This window comes from Nothoprocta perdicaria, unplaced genomic scaffold, assembly GCF_003342845.1.
Source record: "Nothoprocta perdicaria isolate Ctin4 unplaced genomic scaffold, notPer1 scaffold_82, whole genome shotgun sequence".
NCBI classification, from domain to species: Eukaryota; Metazoa; Chordata; class Aves; order Tinamiformes; family Tinamidae; genus Nothoprocta; species Nothoprocta perdicaria.
The window spans coordinates 863,242-885,369 of NW_020456110.1; the positions used below are offsets into that span (position 1 = coordinate 863,242).

At 40.1% G+C, this 22,128-nt stretch overlaps 1 protein-coding gene across 3 annotated transcripts in view; it reads left to right on the forward strand.

Moving 5' to 3' along the window:
• The window catches only part of PCSK5 (proprotein convertase subtilisin/kexin type 5), a 234,316-nt gene that overhangs the window by 48,148 nt on the left and 164,040 nt on the right, over nucleotides 1–22,128 (forward strand). For all 3 annotated transcript variants that reach the window (XM_026051997.1, XM_026051995.1, XM_026051996.1), the window contains exon 4: nucleotides 18,350–18,493. In XM_026051997.1, the coding sequence (XP_025907782.1) occupies nucleotides 18,350–18,493 (144 nt within the window). The remainder of the gene's footprint in view (nucleotides 1–18,349; nucleotides 18,494–22,128) is intronic.

Below are 22,128 nucleotides of genomic sequence, written 5' to 3' on the forward strand. Positions count from 1 at the left end.
TGATTCTATGATTCTATGTGTAGTGGTGGTCACCCCAGAAATTTATGTGTGTGTCCCTTACCTAAGAGACTAGGGAAATACCTGACAGCATTTTTAAGGTTATAAACCACAGCCAGAATTCAAAGGAGAGGGAAGTTAACCATCAGCTTCTCATAAAGAAAATGAGACAAATCAGTTGCTTTCATAAACTGCCTGGAATGGAGGTAGAAGAAACAGCACCTATTAAGTAGAGAAAGCAAATAAATTCTTTATTCTTTTTTGCATAGGCATTGCTAAGCATATATCAAATGACATTAACAATCATCCAAAATTTCACAGAAGTAAAACTTTAGTTTTACTCTATGAATATCTCTAATAGTCAGCTAACCTTTTTATTATTATTATTATTATTATTATTATTATTATTATTATTATTATTATTATTATTATTTTCTCAGAGCTCTCTGTTTTGCTGTTGATTTCTCCAAATTAAGTTTTTCTATCTTTGAAGATACTCTTCTTTTCTCTGAAACTCAGCTTTTACTGTTTCCCAGTCTTCTGTTTGGAAACAAAAAGAAGAGCTTTTGTAAAGATAATTGTACCTCCATTACAATAGAATGGGTAAAGGACCATAAGGAAATGCAATTTATGCAGCCTTTTTWAAAAAAGGGAAAGCATATACACTTGGTTTACTGAAAAAGTCATTTTTTCCCACAAAATTTCAGAAAGATTTTCTAATACAAATCTGTAAACCCAAGCAGAGATCCAGGTCTCTGCTGTTCTCTAGCTGCCTGTATTGACTTAACTCTGTGGACTTTATGAAGTCCTTTTGTGATTTCCAGAGATGGACTGAAAGGACAGTCAGATGAGCAAAGTTTTGCTGTGAATAAGTAATTAGTCAGCTAAGACAGTGGATGGTCACATGCCCCGTTWTCTAGGACCAGGAGAGGCTTATATGGCAGCATCAGGGCTGGAACTGGGTGTTGATCAACACAGCGAGTTGGCAAATAGATGTGGAGTGAGTCAGTAAAGTAGTAGAGGGAATCCAGGGTGAGACGGGATTATAGCCATGTCAAGAGAGCAGGATTAAAGTAGGTACCAACCACTGTGGAAAACGACATTTAGTAATTATTTGGTGACTAAGCTGGATGATACACCTGTAATATTGTTGCTAATTACATCTGTAGCAAAATGAGACTGAGATTATGCAGATTTTTAGAAAGCCRTTGCTGAGAAGTTTAATTTACCAGCCAGATATTACCATTCAGCCTCATGCCATCAGACAGATGAAATGCAATTTATATTACAAATTAAGTATTCCATACACACTGMTCAGCTCTGAATTAGTTGCATCTAGAGCTGGCAGCTTTCTGCAATTCAGATGCAACCAAAATCCAGGAAAAGTCCCATCAATTTTCACTTTCAGTAAGAAATGTGAAGTCAGCGTTGCCTTGAATTTTTGTGACAAACCAGGGAACCCACCTTTACTTTTCTGTAACTTCAAAAAACCCCTCCAGTGCAGTACACGAGTGAGGGATGGATTGTGCCCCCCGATACATTTCTGAGCTACCAGATGAACTCTGGTAGCGCCTGCCTAGAGGGACCGACACTCCTGCTCTGTCACCATGCAGTGGACTTTGGAAGGCAGCCAGAATAAGGCTAATAAGCCTTTTATCAGCAGTGAGTAATGAGAGTATTCCAAGGTCCTGTAGCTATTAAATAAGGTGGACAGGAAAAGGTAGATGGGCCAGTTGCCTCCCTAGCACTGCTGATGAGATCTGTGAGGAGCTGGCTTATCTTGGACCTCCCTCCCAACTCCRAGTGTGAGAGGTAGTGCGGAGAAAAGGATTGTGCAGCTCCAGCCTGGCCCTTAATGAGGCCAGGTAAGGAGAGGGGGACTCTCGGATGACGCAGAGGAAGACRAAGAAACTAATATCGATTGCCTGATCACACGGGCTGGAAAGAAATGGAGAGACAAAGTGAGGTCACACCGGATCCAAAYGCGAGTCAGGGTGTGTAGGAAGCGGGATTTGGAGACAGAATTTCTCATGCCATGTTAGTCCCATTACACTGAATACACATGACCACCTCCTAATTGGGGGCTGAGGTAAAAAACACACTCTTTTTTACCCTGTGCAGGTAAGGTGGAATGGCATGTTAGTGTTTTGGCATATCCTGTAGCTTGGTTTGGTTGCTGTATTTTTCATTGCCTGGGATGATTGTACTCTTAGTTTTATAGAAAGTTATGACAACAATCTGTGACTTGCCTCATGGAAGTTTTTCTCTGAAGAACGCTGCATTTTTTCAGACATCTTATTTACCTTATTTTTGGTATTACTGACTACTGAAAGTGTGTATAAAACAGGTAAAGGGATTGCCAAGTATGGCTTCTGCTGAACTGATACTGTATGGCTTTTTTTCACATAAACTCCACAAACATTTTGAACCTCAAAAATGACTAGAAGCACACAGCCAGAGCATAGGTAAGAGTGTGCTCTAATGTGCACACTTGCACATAATATCATAATATTTGGTATTGAAGTTTGCCTGTGTGTTGATAAAGACAAAACTGGTGTCATGAATCCAGTTGGTTCTCTCAAGCAGCCAACTTGTAGTCTATGAGAGTTATATAAATTTCTGCTACTAAAAATAGGAGCTATATTACCACTCAGTCAAGGAGCGGAAAATTAGTTGTGCTCTTTTAAAGAAAATTTCTTAACCATTCTTTTCCCAAGCTGGAAGTTCCCGAGTTGGATCTATATGGTGTCCTTTACAAATGGTAGATTGGAGAACCACTATGAGGTTCTTGTTAAGTCTTATRGCCTTTTCTAAATATCATTCTGGCAGTATTTTAATGAATATAAATACCATAAGACTTAGGATGCCTTGAGAATGAGGGCATCAGTGCTCCAGCTTTCCAACTTTTACATCTGTGCTCTGACGTATCCTTCCATGTATCACCTGAACAAATGCCAATGTTCTCTGAGTGTGCTCAGAGACTAAAATTAAAGTGTGACGAAAATTGAAAGTAAGAGGACATTAATCTTTGCTCTCCCCAAGGCTCTCTTTCCAGCCACATAAAATAATAATAATAAAAAAAGGGAATATTCACCGTGAGGAGGGAGGCTTTCAATAAAGCAGTGTTCTGCATCACTTCACTGAATGCAGGACATCCTGGGTGTTACTTACAGCTACTTCGAATGTCATGAAATCTCTGCTGAGAGTTAAAACTGCTGTTCAAGCTCTATAAAGAGTATTTATTTCTAGCCAAATGACAAGAATGCAGTAGAGAAGTCTTTAAGTATATCAAGCTCTACCAATGCCATTTTGGAGAGAAGCTCAGCAAGTTTTGTGCATGTGTTTAGGAAGGGTCCCCTGTGGCTTTTAAATGCAGATTTACTAGAAGTTAGCCTAAATGAGAAAATTGATCATTTTTAGCTCAGGCACTGAGTAAGGAGAGACTGTTATCACAAGACCCCTTGTCTTCTTATACATAGGTAGGCATTTCTGGAAAATACAGCACTTCTTATCTGAGAAACAAGGCAGGAAACATCTATTTGACCTTTCTATGGAGGGGGARCTTAAATACTAATTGTTTCAAAGTGAGCTCATGTCTGACATACAGCTGAAATGCATGGTGGTCAAAGGGAGGAGTAAAGAAACTCAGATAGTCCCAAGAGAAGCAAATGTGGATGTTTTACAGAGTAGATACCACTTTTTTCTTACCCTTTCTATTGCATTATAACCTACTAATCCATGAGTAGCGTGCCATTTGARTGTATAGTTGAACTGTGTTTATTCATTTTTATGTGAATGTCTAACTGAATAAGCTAGTTACTTTGTTTTCAAAACAGTTCAGAACTACATTACATTCAAATAGCGTAAGTGAAAGAGGCTAAGGAAAAGAAAACATAGATATAAATGAAAGACTAAACACTAAGCATACAATGGTGTTTTCCTGTYGTGTGTCTTAGAACAAGACAGTTTGTTAATAAATAGTAAGTTACTACTTGTGATGCAGAATTTCGCTTTTTATGAATATCAGCTTCTGTCTACAAGATTGCCTCTGGGTGCCAGAAAATCAGTTCAGAAAAAAATAAAGACAACTTTAAGCAAAGAGGGTTTGAATGACTTTTTTTTTGTTCATCTTCCATGCACTCCTCCACCTCCAGGTTTAATGTACAATGAGGAGCTGACTTTTTCCCTTACAAGACTTCAGGTCTGTCTGCAAGCAGCCTGTTGAGGAGACTTTGTATGTGTGAACTTTCAGAAGAGTGTATGAGTAAACAGCCCTGCTTCTCATGTGCTTTATGCAGTCCACACTGAAACACTGAAATGCATATATTTCTGATATGCTAAGACCCTATCGCACAAAGCGTTTTGGAGAGAGGGGAATTAACACAGCCCATGTGTCAACTGTTAACAGCCATTGTGGCTGGTAGGTAGTTGGTCTGCTTGCAGAACATGTGACCCTAGAAGAGCACTTAATACAGAGCACTTAATATTCAGGGGGTGAAGCTGAAGACACCTAAGACCACCTAGAGGCCTTCTGTCTCAGACAATAGTCTCACACGAACCACCTGTGCTGTCTTTACTCCCAGCCATCTTCATTCCTTGCACTGCCTTTGAGGACCACATGAACAGTCCCAGGAGAAGCAGCCTATCCAGGGAAATGGGAGCAGGACTATCTTTTTGAAAGCAGTGAGTTGTTAGAGTTTTAGAACTTCCTTGAGGATCTACCTGCTTATTTTAGGATGTTTATCCTCTTAGTTGTGATTTTATTATTAGGTGTGTTTGTTACACACCTAGTAGTGCGTTTTTCCTCCTTTTTAAAATGTTCTGTCTTACCACTTGCCATTTGTACCGCTTCAAAAATATAGTGGACTACAACAGAAAAGGGTTAAAGTATAATGCATTAATCTACTTCATTCATCTGCCCTTTAAAAGATTTAAAAGACTTGCCTAAACATAACATCAGCCCACTATTTATTTAATGGATAATGTTGCATGGTACAAACTAGTGAGAGAGAGTAAAATCCTAGGGATTCATGTCCATTTTCCCCACTCACATTGGGCATGCAGTCAATTTTTGCAATGTCTGGCTCCTTCTTGTTCTCTGACTTCCAAACTTTTCAAGTGTTGACCACCCTGTTTGAAGCAGTTTTGATCCACTTTGGAACACAGGACATGCTGATAACTAGGCCGTGTTATACATTGTGTAAGCTATTGCCACAGAATCATTTTGAGGATTAATCCAATCTAAGATATTTTCAATGAAGGAATCTACGAGGGTGGCCAAAACCACTGAGCTAGCTTGGTTTGTTACTTTGCCAAGCCCTAGAAGAAGTCTTAGATTATCTCAACATTTGAAAGACTCATACGCACACTTAACATTCATCCCACAGTCTAATAGGGAAAATAAACCTGAGGCTGAGCYATTCATCTCTTCTTGGAAACAATATAGAAGCTGCTTAACAGATAGAAGTTATATGCATGAAAGATTCTGGAAAACAAGGTTGTGACCCATGTTGCCTCCAGACAGTTAAGCAGCAGAGACTGACTAAAACCTCCCAATGGAGTTACATTCTGTGGACAAGGACAGAACAACTTAGATGCTTGTATATATGTTCAAATTTAAAAAAAAAAATAAAACTTAAGTCTTCACAAAATCTGCTTCTAGGCAGTTSTGAGTAGAGGTACTCTGCTCCTTGACTGAAAAAGGGAAGTTCAGATGAAAAGGGATGGAATGACAGCCTTGGACAGCATTCCCCCTTTTTCTATCTGTGAGAACCTTATGGTTRTTATCATGCTGCTGGTAGATGAAGTTGTTCCTTTGATTCATATGCTGATTTTTGKAGAGAAGCAATGAGAAAAATAYAGAGCAAACAAATAAACCATCCATTGTGAATTGAAAAGTTCTCTCCTAGGTTCTTTTTTTGGTGCCTTTTATCCTTGATAATTATTTGTGTCTGCAGCAGCATAAGTCAAAGGGTGACAGGTTAAGTAAGGGCAAGTGGCTGAAAAAAAATCCTTTGGCTGTTTAGTAAGGAAAACAGGGAAATCTTCAATAATGACAGAACTACGTGGAAAAGTGCTGTTGATGTGTACTCAGTGCAGCAGCATACATGAGCAGGTGATTAAATCCCACGGATCTCACTGAAATCAGTCAGYCACCTGAATGCTTTGTAGATTAAGGATAGGTTTACACATATTTAAGGCTGAACTTAGACGTTTTCATCTGTCAGCGTCCCCCAAGTCACCCACCTTTATTTGCTGCTAACTGGCCCAWTTTTTTTGTTTAAAAGGTTGTCATAACATTATTATTACTGGTTAGTTGTTTTTTGAAATGTTCTTTATCAAGTCCTAGATTGACACAAGAATGACCAGTGCTTCTGCAGCAAGAGTCTGAAATGGCTCCTTGTTTGGATGAACACAAAACATTATTTATTTTATATAGCACTGAGGTTAGAAAAACAAAACCAGCTTTCTATCTGCTTTTAGTACAAACATTGAAAAAGCTTTATTTTTTTCATATACAAGTAGCAMAGTAGCAACATATAAGCAGCATACAGTATTTCTGTTTTAAATAAGTGTATATTTCTTCACATAGATGTTCCCCAACTTTGCTTCATAAGTAGTATAAACCTATGCTTTAATAGCTTGAAAATTTAAAGGTCAAAGGAAAAAAATCCTCATTTGAGTGTTTATTTCAGTTCTGTTTTGACATTGTTACATATTTATATATACMTATATATCTATAGTATGTTGTTTGCATATTTAGTTGAATATTGAAGAAAATTTTATTCACACAGGGCTTAATGGTTTTGTACCCATATAGAATAGAGTTTTTCAGGATATGTGTGTATTTAAAGCAGGAACTCACTCTAGACTCAAGTACTCCCCTAGGAGTTYGGAGGCCGTAAACATAAAAAAAGTTTATTTACCGTAAATCCTACTTCCTGTTGAGATTTCTGCGTAGTTCCTGAAACATGGGTGCTTTTCTCTGACAGAAGCCAGCATGAGCATCTAAACTCCTTCTCGTGACATTTTTTTCCAGTGAGATGGATTGTTAAAGTCAYTTAGATTGTGCAACATTAACAACTGGAAACCTATGATGACAAAATCACAGTCTCTAGTGGACCTGCTTTATGTTTTCAATAAGTTATATATATTTTAGACAAAAGGACTGTATTTGTACATATGATTAGGAGCATYGTCTTAATGATTAACTATTAAAAACTTGCAGCTTGTAGCTGTGYAGTTGTATTGCTCCATATCTATCTTCTTAGGCCATTCTCTGCTAAATTAAAGAAATAGCCCATGTATAGGCACTTTCACAGTGCAGTCAGGTCATCTCTTCCCCTTCTCGTAGATAAAATAAACACATTGAGTTTGTTAAGAAACAAGCAAATTGTGTTTCCAGCATCTGATTCAGAAAAATAAAACTCATTTCAGTTTCTCCAACGGTGTACTTTTGGAAACATTAGACACCAGCAGATATCATTCCATGAATGGCCCCTCCTTACGCATTTCCAAAGGTTGATTTAATCCCCTTGCTGCTATCCCACTGCCTCGCTAAGAAAGGATAATACACAGCTTCATAGAGCATCTTCTTGAAGTTGTAGGTCGCTCTCAGCCTTAAGCCTTAAATTCTTTGCATAGTTACAGTGTTTCTGTATACTTTCTCTTTTTATAATTAGCCCACTCAGTCCTAAATTTGTGATTTGGTATATGATTACATCAGAAACACACTGCTTAAATAGGTTCACAAGCGATCCAGATCAGTCTGTCTCTTTGGCCYTCTTCCCACTCCACTAATTTTTGTGTCATGAGCACTAAGAACGCTCTGCAGGAGAATGCACTTTAAACTTCTCTGTATTACAAGAACACGTTGTTGGTTCTTAAGGCTTAAGATTTCATTGTACTCCATGATCACTAGCTTTTCCTTAAAGGAGATGAGATTTACTGTATCTGCTCAGGTATCTTAATGGCTTCAAAGTGCAAATGGACACAGTGAACCCTCGGTTAACTTCCTTATGAGTCGTTACATTGCTCAATGCTCACAGATGTGACGTCTCCAGTGAACCCAGAGATGTCACCGCAGTGTTCTAGATAAATAAAAATATTTTTTAACTGTCTAACAATTTTACATTACGCAACATAACAATTAGCATAAGAATTAGATTAGTAAGGGAAATTATATTTCCTGAGAATTCTCCCTTTTGCTTGAAGGTACATTTAAGCTTTGTGTAGTATTTTTGGCATACATTCATTTTAGAATAATATTTTCAGTTAAACAGCACAGCTAATAAGTGAAATGAGACAAACAGGGAAAAATAAAGATACACTTACAGCTGATTTGAAAATAGAGAAGTCCCGGAGTCGGAAGGCCAGTTGACAGGAATCAGAGAAGAGAAGGGTCAAGATGAGGGAATGACAAGAGAAAATGCAGACTGTYGGAAATGGAGCCACACAGAGAGTATCGTAGCTGAAGCGCTTAGCAAATTGTGGTGGACATGGGAGAAGTAGCAGTGTCTGTGAGGTCAAGAACTCTTGCCTTTTGATTTTTGTTTGTGTGCTGTATCTCTCACCATGTGCTGATCTTARATTGCTTTCTCTGTCCCCTGATGATTTCCCGGGGATTTAGGATCCATGCAAATGCAAGGGCTGTTACCATTGAGTGTTGCATTTAAGAGCTGAGACCTGGTCTGCTCACAGACGGTATGTCTGACAGTAATGAATATGATTCTCTTTCCAATCCCAGTTAGATTCACCTACACATTCCAATTTCTGGTGAGGATAAAAGCTACCTCTACTGGGTAATTTTATCTTCTGTCTTTCTATGTGCTCCTGGTACTAATTATTTAGAATTATTTTCATCACTCAATATACATCATTATACATATTCAATTATGTTATTTGCAAAGGGGAAGTTCTACAATAGCTCTGCTGTAGCCAACGTGTTCTAGCTATCCCCTGGGGTGAAGAAATGGATTTAGTTTGGCAGCAGCTTCCAATATCCAACRCATTCTCTTACTAGAAAGCTTTAGAGGCTAGATCTACGTCAAGTTCTCAACAAAATCAGTGTTTGCATATATATCTGTACTTTTTCAGAAGTTTTCACTTTATCTGTATTTTCTTACACAGCTTGAATCCTGTCTTTCTGCCGCAGTTTCYTTTAAATCTGGAAGTTTTTGCAGCATGTCTACATTCTGCATCTACTGTGTCATATGCCTCTGGACTAACCTTCTTCAACATTTCAGCAAAATCTTTATATTTAATCAGCTCAGTCAAATTTCCTGCRACAGTAATAATAAGTCACAAAAGTATCAGAGAATTATGGAAAAGTTTTTGTTTTGTTCTTAAAAAAAAAATGTTTTTTTTCCGTCTTCTTGCCTAGGCCTCCCTAGAATTCTGCAGGCTGCACGCTAGTTCTCTGATTTCTGCCAGATGATCTCATCTAAAAAATGTAACTAGCCACTCCCTCTAGTGGTTTGGCCTTTATCTTCCCAGGTTGCTCTTATTTTAGAGTGGACCAACTGTGCTAAGCTCAGATGGTGAAAAGTCCATTGGTGCCCAGGGTACTTAGTCCCTGTAGGCAAACAAAAATAGCAGCCATTCATCTTAGTCTGRTCCTGTATTGTTAATGAATTTTCACAGCATGCATTTCAGTGMTAGATTAAGTATTTCTGTACAGCTGTCTAAGGAGGATATGAAATGATTTTTGTACTTCCTTCCCAACAGAACAGTTTCATGACCATATAGTTTGCCCTCTGGCAAGCTATAATCTCCTCTGACATACCAATCCAGGAAAATGATAGGACCTTGGGTACGATATCCTGATGTCTCATTATGGTTCTTAGGGGACAGACTTGTAGGTATTGAGTAGATGTTTATTGCAAAAGTAAAGGTGCTGCAAACAGCTCCAGTCTTAAGAACGCTCATAGAAAAATGAGGAAAAACTGCTGCTCTGTTACTAACAGTGTTGTTTGTGGTTATGTTCTGAGCTATGTGTTCCCTGTTTATGCAGCCTTTTTTATCCCTTGGGGAAGTGTAGGCACATGTATCCTGAAGGAGTCCTGCATCTGCCATCCCTCACCCTTGTGGTCTCCTCTCTTCCTCCTTCTCGCCTGGGACTCCCCACCACTAATCCCAGACACCAACAAGCTTGTACCTCGTATATCACAGGGACCTGACCTCAATACCAAATAGAGACAGAAGGACAGAACTAATGCAACAGTCCTTGAATGTGACATAGTCATATCCACAGCCAATGTCTGATCATCTGCTGCCTACTAACTCTTCACCTCCACACAAACTTCATACATTCTTAGGAGAAAAAATGGCTTTGTATTCCCCTCCAAATCAAACCCTTTCAACAAAACATGCTCCTTGAACCTCATTCTTTTCTGCAAAACAAAACAAGGCAAGGAAGAGAGTTATTATAAGTGGCAGACTCCTCCCATTCTCATCAATCCCTAGGAAAGTTAGTGATTAATTTGAGCCATCTGTTTAGGGCCTTCTCTCACTGTGTTTAGTTTAATTCTGTCACATATGTTCACATAAAGTCTAAATAAAACCATCTCCATCTCCCATACTTCTTAACAACTTTATACAGAAGTAATTTTATTTGCCTTGAAAAGAGCTTAAAAATAAAATTGTGAAGAGCGTGCCTTTTGCGGTGTAGATAGAATCTCTAGAAGGTTATGACAACTGTTCTAAAGCAAGACCTGTCATCTGCTTAATTGTTATTTTAGGAATAACCAAAATACCAGGTTCAGTCGTGCTTAGGCTTACTAGGTGACTGCAAGCTACTTGGGGGGTTATTTTTTCTTCTTTTGTCTTGGGTAAAAGATTAGAGATTCTAAATCTTTTTATCAAAAGTTACAGATTTGTCAATGAAGCAGCTAATAATAAGACTAGGAATATTTTAGTAAGCTGGCTAAAAGGCCCTTCTTAATTATCCAAAGTTAACTTTCTTTTACTTTTGTTTATTTTGTAATGCTGCYGCTTACCTTTTGTTTCATCCTCACAAAATCATGCTGAATAATCAACATGTAAAAGTAATACAGGCATTTTTAAACATCTAATGTCCTTTAGGCTTTTTGCAGCTTATTCTGCACATCTAGAAATAAGGCTGATTTGGGGCTCATTGCGGTTCTTAAGGACAGGAACCCGCAAAAACAGAGAAACAAAATTCAATGTATCGTGCCAATACTGTCTTTGAATCATGGAGCTTTTTAAACATAATAAGAAGTTTATATCACTGCAATGATATGTAAAATCTATTGCTTTGTTTGAGACCTCTCAGATAATAAAAAAAGTTAGGAGTTAAGGAGATTAGTATCACCAACCTACAGCATTCAATACTCACAAGTCATGCCTAGAATATACTCTTGTATTTGCAATTAAAATTAAACAGCCTTAGGAAAAAAGAAAGAAAAAAAACCCTCTTGATCATTTACTTAGCTTCTGTGCTCTGAGATTATAGTATTTACATTTTCATAAATCTTCTCTATAGCCAAGAGGAATAAAGAAAAAAATCTTTAAAAATGTAAGTATACAGAATCTCCAACAGTCATAGAATCATATGCACTCTGTGAAGTGATGCTTTAAAATTCAAAAAAAAGGAAAAAAAAGCATCTTGGGACTTTCTGTGAAAATGTCCTATTTTCTTTCTTTTTTGGGGGACTTAGAGGAGGTCAAATAAAAATATGAGGCCAAGGCCACAGAAAATAGCAGAATGGAAAGAATGGTGTCTCTTATGAATTCTCCATCCATCGTGAATACTGCATCCCAGGGGCTGAGGCCGTGCAGCCGAGGCCAGGGAGCAGCCACTCTGCTCACATACTCCCTCTAATTAATAAAAGAGTTTCTGTTCCTTTTTTTTTTTTTTTTTTTTTTCAGATTGGATTTCAAACAGGTAAATTTACATTGGCTTTTGATCCACTTTCAGTCCTTTTCTGACCAAGACAAGTAGACTATGTAGTAGTAATAGAAGTCATAATAGTGGCACCAGTCTCTGGAGAGGTCTCTTGAGGTAAAGCAGCCGCCTGGAGAAATCCAGTTCCATGTGCAGGTCTGTCCTTCCTACATCAATTAGAGGTAGCTACAAGTCACGGAAATTACTTTTTTTCCTTCCTTCTCCCTCCTTTGCTGATGGCACAGGATGTGCTGCCTCAGGTCGAGTCTCTCTTCTAACTTCCACAGTTAGGTTTCAAGGTTCATGCCCTAGCAGAATTGCCAGTCACAACCCCCATGGGATGCAGGGGTGGTACTACAGGCACATTGTTTCTGTGGGAGAAAAATGGGGGGAAAATGTTTCTGTGGGGGAAAAGCAGATGGGAGCAAAACGCCTGCTGCCTGCAGACCTGGGCAGGGAGATGCTTCCTATTTCTATAGGGGCTGAATGTTTCCTATTGCTATAGGGGCTGCCTGTGCAATGTACAGGTCCTGTCTGAGCTATCTTATGTTTAAGCCAATGTGCAGCTTGCAGGAAGACAACCAGTCCTAACTTTAAAAAGTGCCAGTAGTGGAGAAGTGATGGAATTGTCTTGAATGTGAATGTAATGTATTATGAATTACTCTATTTTTGGAAGGACTAGAAATGCAGTCACAGTATGAGAATAAGAGTTATGAGTTCCTCACTTTTCACTGCAAAAAAATGTATATGCAGTCCTGCAATTTTTTCTTGTCTCGGTATAGCCATTAGATATTCCTGTGCAAGAGGAAGGCCTTTATATTGATTTCCTGTTCCCTTTCCTTGCTTAAACAAGCACAAAGTAATGTATACCTGTGATTGTTCTTATTGGCCTCTAAGTATTTTTTGTTCTTGTTGTTGTTAACTTAAAGAATCAATAAAGCTTAAGAATCAAATTCATCTCTGAAGTAAATTAACTAGACCTTCAGGAGTTGCGTGAGCAATGCATTTGGTGTTAAATAATGTAGTGCGCTCTTGAAATATGTCTCTTGATACAGACACAGATAAAAAAAGCAATTCAGTAAAGCATGACTCCATAAGTCAGGTGCTATTTAATGCAAAACATCTTGTATTTGAGATGAATCAGACCTATGATCTGCCTGCTCCTGGTAGAAGTTCTAAATATGTGCAGCAATAACCAGACTTTTTTGAAGGTGAACCTGAGAGAAAAATCCTTTGCTATACAGTTAGATTATCACATAGTAAATATCAGGTTATATCTAAGAAAAACAAAAATACTTTATTTTCCTTCCTAAAATTCCTAAAATCCTTCTTTCACCTTCTTTTACTTGCTATGAAACAATATAAATGAGCAGAAATACTTTTAAAATAAATCTATTCTAATAAAGAGTCTGTCAGAACTACTTTCAACTCAGAACATTTTTCAGCTCCTTACAGTGGAGAAGACAAAAAATAATTTCAAAACATGACTTCAGTTCATCACRTTATGATTTTTCAAAACATATTTTCATGATTCCTGTTACATTGTATGAGCCATTTTAAACAGAAAGCTACATTCCCTACTCCTGATSACCTCCCTGCATGCTTACTTCATTCCATTTTAAATTGGATCCCATCAAAAACATRAAGAGATTATTTCTCTATTTTAGCAGACAGAGAGAGAGCAATTGCCAATATTTGCTTAGAGCACTGCACGAAACCATATGACCATATGAGGGCTGAATGTAGCATCAGGGTGTCTTCTTTACTAAAGCTAAAAGCTTTTAAACTTCTGTCTGTGCTTTTGCCCAAACTGGCTAAGAAAGCTGAACCCCCCACATCATTCACATCATTGCATTCCCCTCACAGAACAGGAAGAAGCTCTGTTTGTTTGTGACAGCTCCACAAAARGCCAGTGGGCTTCTCATGTTCTTCTTCTCCCTGCTCATGTTGACCAGAGTCCAACTACAGGCTCTCGACTGCCCTTTTTCCTCTTTGTGCCACGTCTCCGTCCTGTCCCTACTCATGACTTTGTATCTGATGAACCCTCTGATGGAGAGTGGGACTGTAACCTGCCTGGCTAATACTAATACTTCAAGACTTCTTTTAATACTTTTCTAATCTCTGGACTAGTATTCAGAGACTTCCTAGGRCCAGAAGCATATTTCATGCTGGTGTAATTCATATGTAAGAATGGTGTAATTCACCAAATCGGACCCAAGACCTGCCAGCTCACATGAATGATCTTTAAAATTGGGTCATTCTGATTATTATTTTGCATTTCCTTACGTCACTTACATGTTGACAACATATTCAATTACTGCTAATTCAAAAAACTCAGTAAACCAATACTGTGTTTCTCATGGGGACTTACACAGGGCTTAATGGGCAGTTTCTGAGAGACTGCATGAYACAGGGTTAGAAATTTGGGTTTCTGATCTGCTCTGAGAGCCTGTATGTTAAGATCACACGGGGTTATGAACTCCTGTCTCTGCTCTGTTCTTATAGACTATCAGGTATTGCAAAAGACAGAACAGAACTTTGCAGTCATCTTCACTTTGATTTGATTTTTCCCTCTGGAGTTCAGAAAAAAAGTGTCTGTTAATACCATTTCTGATTCCTCAGTCCAGCAGTTCAGTTTTGTTATTGATCCCTGGTAGGATACATCAAGCCTAAGACCACCAAAATCAGTKCAGCAGACAAAAAACATTAAATAACGATAGTGTCAGTATGCTATTTTTAGAGAGAATTTCACAAAATAGCTAAAAGGATCCAGACACATGTCTGACATTGAGAGTGCACTGCAAATAATTGGGATCTCATACATCGGAACAGAAGGTCTTTTTTAATATAGTATCTGCTTTTTAATTGCAAGTGTGCAATTACAGACAACCAGGTGATTCTTTTGGACTTTTTCTAAGACTTGCATTTCAAGTCTGGATCTGAATTTTTCCTTACTTTACCTCTCTTCCTTCCTAATTGTCCTTCACCTGTCTCTCATCCCAGAGAAAGTTCCTTTTAAACACTGTGTAATCATTAACATTTTCCAGTTAAACAGTCCAAATAAAAACATAATCCTTTAACTGTCATTTAAAATCCTAAATTAAATTATTCCATGTAACTGGGTGAGAGGTTGTTTATTCCTTTTGATAGTATACTTCAGGTGATAGATGAAAATGATGTACGGGGAAATGGATTGACTTAGTAGAACTGCCTTGTCATGGTACCAATGCAGGAAATTTCTGTATTACTTAATCTGCTGGTAGTGGAGGGGAAATCCATAGATTAGCCTAGTTTACACTATTGCCTAAAATTAAATTGAAAAACAACAATTCAAAGATAAATAGATACAATCAAAGCCTCCCAACTCTACAGTCTCTGTGTATTAATATCTAAGATTGTTTTTGTTTATATAAGACAGAACAGGAAAACTACCTAAAATTAATTTAATAATCTTTGCCTATTCATACAGAATCCAATCAATTTAAATCACATGATCTATATTATCATGACRTGTCTTCATATTTATCATTTGGGTAGCCCTGTAGATATAAGCAGTGCCTCCAAATCCACTAAAAATGTCCTCTGCTAAGTAGTTAACAATATAATTTGAACAGATGTTTAAGAAGTAGCATATGATTAATGAAAAATAATAGAATGGAACTCAGTAGTGGAAAATTTTTACAAAAACTGTTTTGAAAGAAAGAGAAAGAAGGAAATTGAGTTAGAGATAGCATTTAGATGCTGTTTCATATGGAATGGCACATCGACAGCATATTATATAGTATTTGAAGAGTAATTACACTCTAGCTTTTACATTGTTTTTTTACTTTTTTTTTCTAGATTTACATTGTTTTTGATTAAAGTCACATCTTTTGACCGCTTTGAGAGCAATGTGCACAATTGGATTAACCTGGATAAGATCACATACTAATCTGCAGAAGAAGCTATAATTTGTGGTAAAAATTGAGGGATCTCAGATCAGATGTAGAAGCAAATAATGCTTAAAATTAAGTGCTAAAAAGCTAGTAAAGAAAGAGAAAATCAAAGTTGGAGAACAGGACTTGAAGAGCGTCATTAAAAATAAATGAGAGAGAGGAAGAAAAATAAAGAACAGGTGAAGAGAAAACAAAAAAAATGCTATTTCTGGTAGGAAATGAGGGTAAACTGAACATTGTAGCAATAAGAGTAGAATTCTTAATCTTCTGTTGAACTTATCTGCCATGGATGTGTCTCTGGTGCCTTTCTGYTTGCCATCCAGGTGCTACCTGTGCTGTAATTGGAAGCTGTAAAAGTGGGTGCTCAGCTGTGCCGGCTCTACCCTGTGTTGGATAAACTAAATCTGGGGATATTAGGGATTGAAAAGCCGTGTGTGTGTGCTGAGCCAGGGGGTTTGAGCAGCTGGCAGGATGCTGTGTGTGCGGAGATGAAGCGGCCGTCCAGTGGCCCTGCTGACTCCTCTGCCTCTCCAGGACACATGAGGATCAGTGGGAATCTCAGCAACCCTCCACAGCGGACACRTTCAAAAGGGAGAGGAATGACAACGTTTTCCAACATGGTTTTGCACTGAAACCGGGAGAAACACCCTGTTATTTTGTTGCTGGCTGTGGATCCACTCTCATGTGGTGCCCATCGGGTGCAATTGCAATGGCAGGGCAGGGGCCCTGCCGTCGGCCCCACGGCTCGGTGTCCAGAGCCTGCCCGCACCTCCGTGCAGGCGCTTTCTGCTGGCTAATTCCGTTGCACCTTGGAAAAACGCGAAGGGATCTGGAAGCACTACCCACTCTTTTCCCTGCTGTTTGTATACGAGAAAGTTTCACACGTGTGACTGTTGCTTTCGTTGTGCAGAGGGCAAGTCTTATGGATGATCAGAATCATARAACCACCAGTGCAAACATTTCCATGCAAGATAGCAAACAAAATTTTTAAGTCTTCTCCATTCCTTGGAGCTGGTCCCTGAAGTCCCTCAAATACCTTTTGAATGTGAAAACACACACTCACTTGTTTATATATTGATATATAAGTTCATAGAGATATACACACAAAGAGAATTAAAAGGACCATACACTATGTACATGTATATATTACCTGAGAACATAGTTTGATTTAGGTAGCAGCACTTAAATTCTCYGGTTGGTACATGAAAGTACAGGAGTGTGAATGGGAGAAAAAGGAAGAGGAAATGTATAATTTGGTAGTAGTCTGGATGCCACAGAGATTTTCCTCAAATACGACTAGTGTTGCCTTCCAAGCACTCACATTCAGAAGGAGAGGGATGGAATAAACCAGGGCAGAACGCGTGTGTCTGGAGGGGCTCCAGGACGCCCCACATGCTGGTGCTGCTCATGGTGGGGTATGAGGTGGGGCACGAGGCTGTGGGGCAGAGGCAGCAAGTGCCCAGCGGGCCCACACGGCCGCTGTTGCTACGCTACAAGGTTCGAATATTTCTTTATCTTCTTTTTTTTTTCCCATTTCTTTCCCCTCCCTACCACCCTCTGCTCCCCTGTCTTCCCTTCACCCCTCTTTTTTGCCTCTTGCTCTAGCCGAGGCTAGAGGAGCTGGAGAAGAGTGGGGCTGGTTGGAGCCCCTTCATGGGGTCGGCTGTGCCTCTGGGTCAGGGAGCTGCTAATGGGGCCCGGGAATACTCAAAGGATCATGTCTCATTGCCATGGCAAGCCACATTTCGTCATATGAGSCAGGCGCATTCATGTCAGGGAAGCGGCTTTCAATTTTAATGTGCCCTAAACTTTCTTTCTCTCCTACGCCCTGCCTGTCTGCTYGGAAAGTTGTGCTCCAGACTGTTCACAATGCAGCTATCCACAATTCATCAGGCACCTCAAGCTGCAAGTTTTTCAGAGTGCTGTTTTGGTTACAGGTTCTTAACTGCTGCTCATCTCCTGCTGATACTGCACAAAACCTGCCAAAAGCCTTCTTTTGTAGATAGAAATGAATCTGGATTAGTTTCCAGACATTCTGTCAAGAAATTATACAGCACATAAGCTCCAAAAAGCAGGTTTTGTTTCCATGGTCGTTTCAGTGCAGGCATTTGTCTGTTTTATCCACATATGGTTTGTTTTTTCAGAAAAAAAAATCAAATAATTCAAATGCACATTTCAAATGAGCGTGCTTAACAGTCAGGAATAGTTGCTTTATTTTACACAGGGCTTTTAGTGGTTCAGTGTGGCTGTACACTTCCCTTTTGTGTTGCTTAACATCAAGAGTAATCCAACAGCAAAATAAGTAGGTCTAGCAATTTTCACTTGATTTAGCATTTCTTTTTTAATTATGTGTATAATTCTAAATGTTGATCTTGTATGGGTGGTATGCAAATCGATATGCACATCTGCTAATTTAAATGGTAATGTTAATAAGAATAAGCTCATATCTTAACCTCACACTGTTCAGTAATGTGCAACATCCAACCCTTTTATCTCTTTTTATTCTCTCTAGCACTGCAGTGATAACACCCATCATTGCCAATCAGATATGAACATAGTAGGTGCTTGGAAGAGAGGCTACACTGGAAAGAATGTTGTGGTCACCATCCTGGATGACGGCATTGAAAGAAACCATCCAGACTTGATGCAGAATTATGTGAGTCCACAGTAGTCCAGATTTGCTGCTTTATGTAGACTGCAATAAATCTGGTGCTGATAGAGAGATGAACATATTCTCATTGCTGTAGGGAGGAAAAGGGAGGAGGGAAGGAGGAGACTCATACGACCAGTTCTTCAAAGGGTAACACCAAAAGGAAAAAAATGTTCTTCCAGGAGAAAAAATGTTGCTTTTGGTAGTATGTGTTCTTTTAAGACTATGCACAGTCTGAATGTCTGTAGTATCTGGATGCCTTTGATAACCGAGTCTTGCATTTCTGAAGAACTGTAACCAATCATCTGAAGTTCCTTCTCTGCAGTTATTTTACTTATTATCCTCACACTCTCAACTCTCTCAGAGATTAGGAATAGAATATGCTGCTTTCGAGTTAATCCATGCAGCTGGAATCCATTTTTGGCCAATATATTTCGCTTGCAAGACAGCAGATCTTCTCAAAGTGCTGTTATTTTAGGCACACTCTTCTTTTTCTTTTTAGAGTTATTTATCGTATTGATAGAAACAGTATTAAAGGGAAATGACATGACTTGTTGTGAGTTGCTAAGTTAAGAATAGATACAGAATGATTTCAAGGGTTTTTCTAGTAAATCTCTGTTGACTCCAAGAGTCCCTCCACAATTTGTATTAGGAGGAGAACTGTCTTGTTTACCATATATTTCATATAACCTCAGAATGTGTCTGTTTGCATTTATATGATTAGTTTAATATACCTTGGCAGGACTGCAAAACATAGGCAGAGGCTGCCTCACTAGTAGGTGATTTCTTGATTTATTGTTACACTTTGAAGCTGTTTACAGTGCAGGGCTATGCTTTGCTGGAGTGATTTTTCAAGCATTCCCATATTTCAAGAAAAGGTACTCATTAATAGACACATGACCTTGAGAACCTTACTATTTCTCTGAAATGAAATGTGCAAGCTCTGTGTTCACAGAAGATGAGAAAACAAACACATTTGGACTGTGTCAGACTGATGAAGATGACCAAAACAGGGCAGTTGTGTACACCTTCATACCCCAAACACAGGTAGATCTTCTACAAGAGGCGCATGCTGAGTAAGCATTTCTGTCATATTGACACAATGTCACATTGACATAATGTCATATTGACATTATATTCAASAGATGAAGAGGATCACAGAATCACAGAATATTCAAGGTTGGAAGGGACCTCTAGAGATATCCAATCCCCCCTGCTCCAGCAGGGACACCCAGAGCATGGGGCACAGGGCGGCATCCAGGCGAGTTGGGAAGATCTCCAGAGAAGGAGACTCCACAGCCTCCCTGGGCAGCCTGTGCCAGGGCTCTGGCACCCTCACAGGAAAGAAGTTCCTCCTCACATGCAGATGGAACTGCCTGTGTGTCAACTTATACTCATTATGCCTTGTCCTGTCACTGGCCACCAYTGAGAAGAGCTTGGCCCCTTCCTCCCTACATTCTCCCCTCGGGTACTTATACACACTGATCAGATCATCGATCCTCTTCTCCAGGCTAACCAGGCCCAGCTGATTCTTTCCTCATTAGATCCAGTCCCTTAATCATCTTTGTYRCTCTCCGCTGGAGCCTCTCCAGAAGCTCCACATCCCTCCTGTCCTGGAGAGCCCAGAGCTGCCCCCAGTGCTCCAGGTTTGGCCTCCCCAGAGCTGAGCAGAGGGGCAGGATCCCCTCCCTGCCCCTGCTGCCAACATCCTCCTCATGCAGCCAGGAGCCCATTGGCCTTCTTGGCCACGAGGGCACTGCTGCCTCATGGCTAACTTGGGAGCTGCTCTCCAGCAGGTCGACCCCTAATCTGTCCTGGTGCCTGGGGTTATTCCTGCCCAGGGGCAGGACCCTGCACTTGTCCTTGTTGAACCTCAGGAGGTTCCTCTCTGCCTAACACTCCAGCCTCTCCAGGTCCCTCTGGATGGCAGTGCAGCCTTTCGGAGTGTCGGCCACTCCACCCGGCTTGGTGTCATCTGCAGACTTGCTCAGGGTGCTCTCAGTGCCCTCGTCCAGGTCACTGATGAAGAGCTTGAACAGGACTGGGCCCAGTACTGACCCCTGGGAGACGCCACTGGCCACAGGCCTCCAACGGGACTTGGCCCCATTTATCACCACCCTCTGAGCTCTGCCATCCAGCCAGTTCTCAATCCACCTCGCTGTGCACTCATCCAAATCACAACCCTGGAGATTTCCTATGAGGATAGTATGGGAGACAGTGTCAAAAGCCTTGCTGAAGTCAAGGTAGACAACATCCACGGCTCTCCCCGCATCCAGCTGGCCAGTCATCCCATCATAGAAGGCTATTAAGTTCGTCAGGCATGACTTCCCCTTGGTGAATCCATGCTGACTACTCCCGATCACCTTCTTCTCCTTCATATGCCTGGAGATTCTCTCTAGGATGAGCTGCTCCATCAGCTTTCCAGGGATGGAGGTAAGGCTGACCAGCCTGTAGTTGCCCGTCTCCTCCCTCTTGCCCTTTTTGAAGACTGTAGGGATTCTTCCAGTTCTCTGGCACCTCTCCAGCTCTCCAGGACCTCTCCAAGCTGATGGAGAACAGCTGAGCAACAACCCCCACCTCAGCACTCCTCAGGACTTCTGGGTGCATCCCATCCAGGCCCTTAGATTTACAGATTTCCAGTTTGCCTAAATAACCCTTCTCACAATCCTCCTCGACCAGCAGGAAGTCTTCCTCTCCTGGTTCTCTCTCGTATACTGCTCCCCATGTACTTCATGGGGAGCAGTAAAGACAGAAGCAAAGAAGGCATTTAGCAGCTCTGCCTTCTCTGCATCCTCCGTCACCAAGGCCCTCTCCCCAGTCAGCAGYGGGCCCACATTCTCCCTGCYCTTCCTCTTGCAGCTGATGTATTTGGAGAAGCCCTTCCTGTTGTCCCTGACATCTCTCGCTAACTCTAATTCCAAACGGGCCTCGACCTCTCTAATTGCAGCCCTGCATTCTCTGACACTGTGCCTATATTCCTCCCATGTGGCCTGGCCCTTCTTCCACATTATGTATGTGCTCTTTTCCTCATTAAGATTACSCAACAGCTCCTTGCCCATCCACGCAGGTCTCCTGACCACTTTGCTCGACTTCTTTCTTGTGAGAATGCCCTGATCTTGAGCTTGGAGAAAGTGATGTTTGAATGTTAGGGTCATAGAATCATTAACAGGCCATCAGAACTACAATCGTGTCCACAGTTCTAAAGACTATGGACAAAATTTTAAAATTTTAAAATTTTGTTTGCCATGCATATCTGTATCCTGCGTGTGAAACAACTTTAAAAAACATGAGGACTGCAAAGCACTAACAAGAAAATATTGTCTCATTTGTCAACACATGCCTAGTTTGATCATATGCTACATCTTTCATTTTAATCTCTGAAGTCATATGAACCAAATATACCAAACCAACCCAAATATACTTCTACTTCCTCACTGAATGACCCAGACTGTAGCAGATGTCACTTCATCCCAGTACTATCCTTCCACTGAATTTAAAGCATGTATTTTTTCCCATACCACCTCCTCTTTCCTTTTCCTTGTGCCAACAAGGAATTCCCCTAGAGCAGTACACATTGCTTGTTTTATGACAAATGCCTTCTATATGTTGGACTACTGCTGGTGTGGCTGCAAACAGGAATA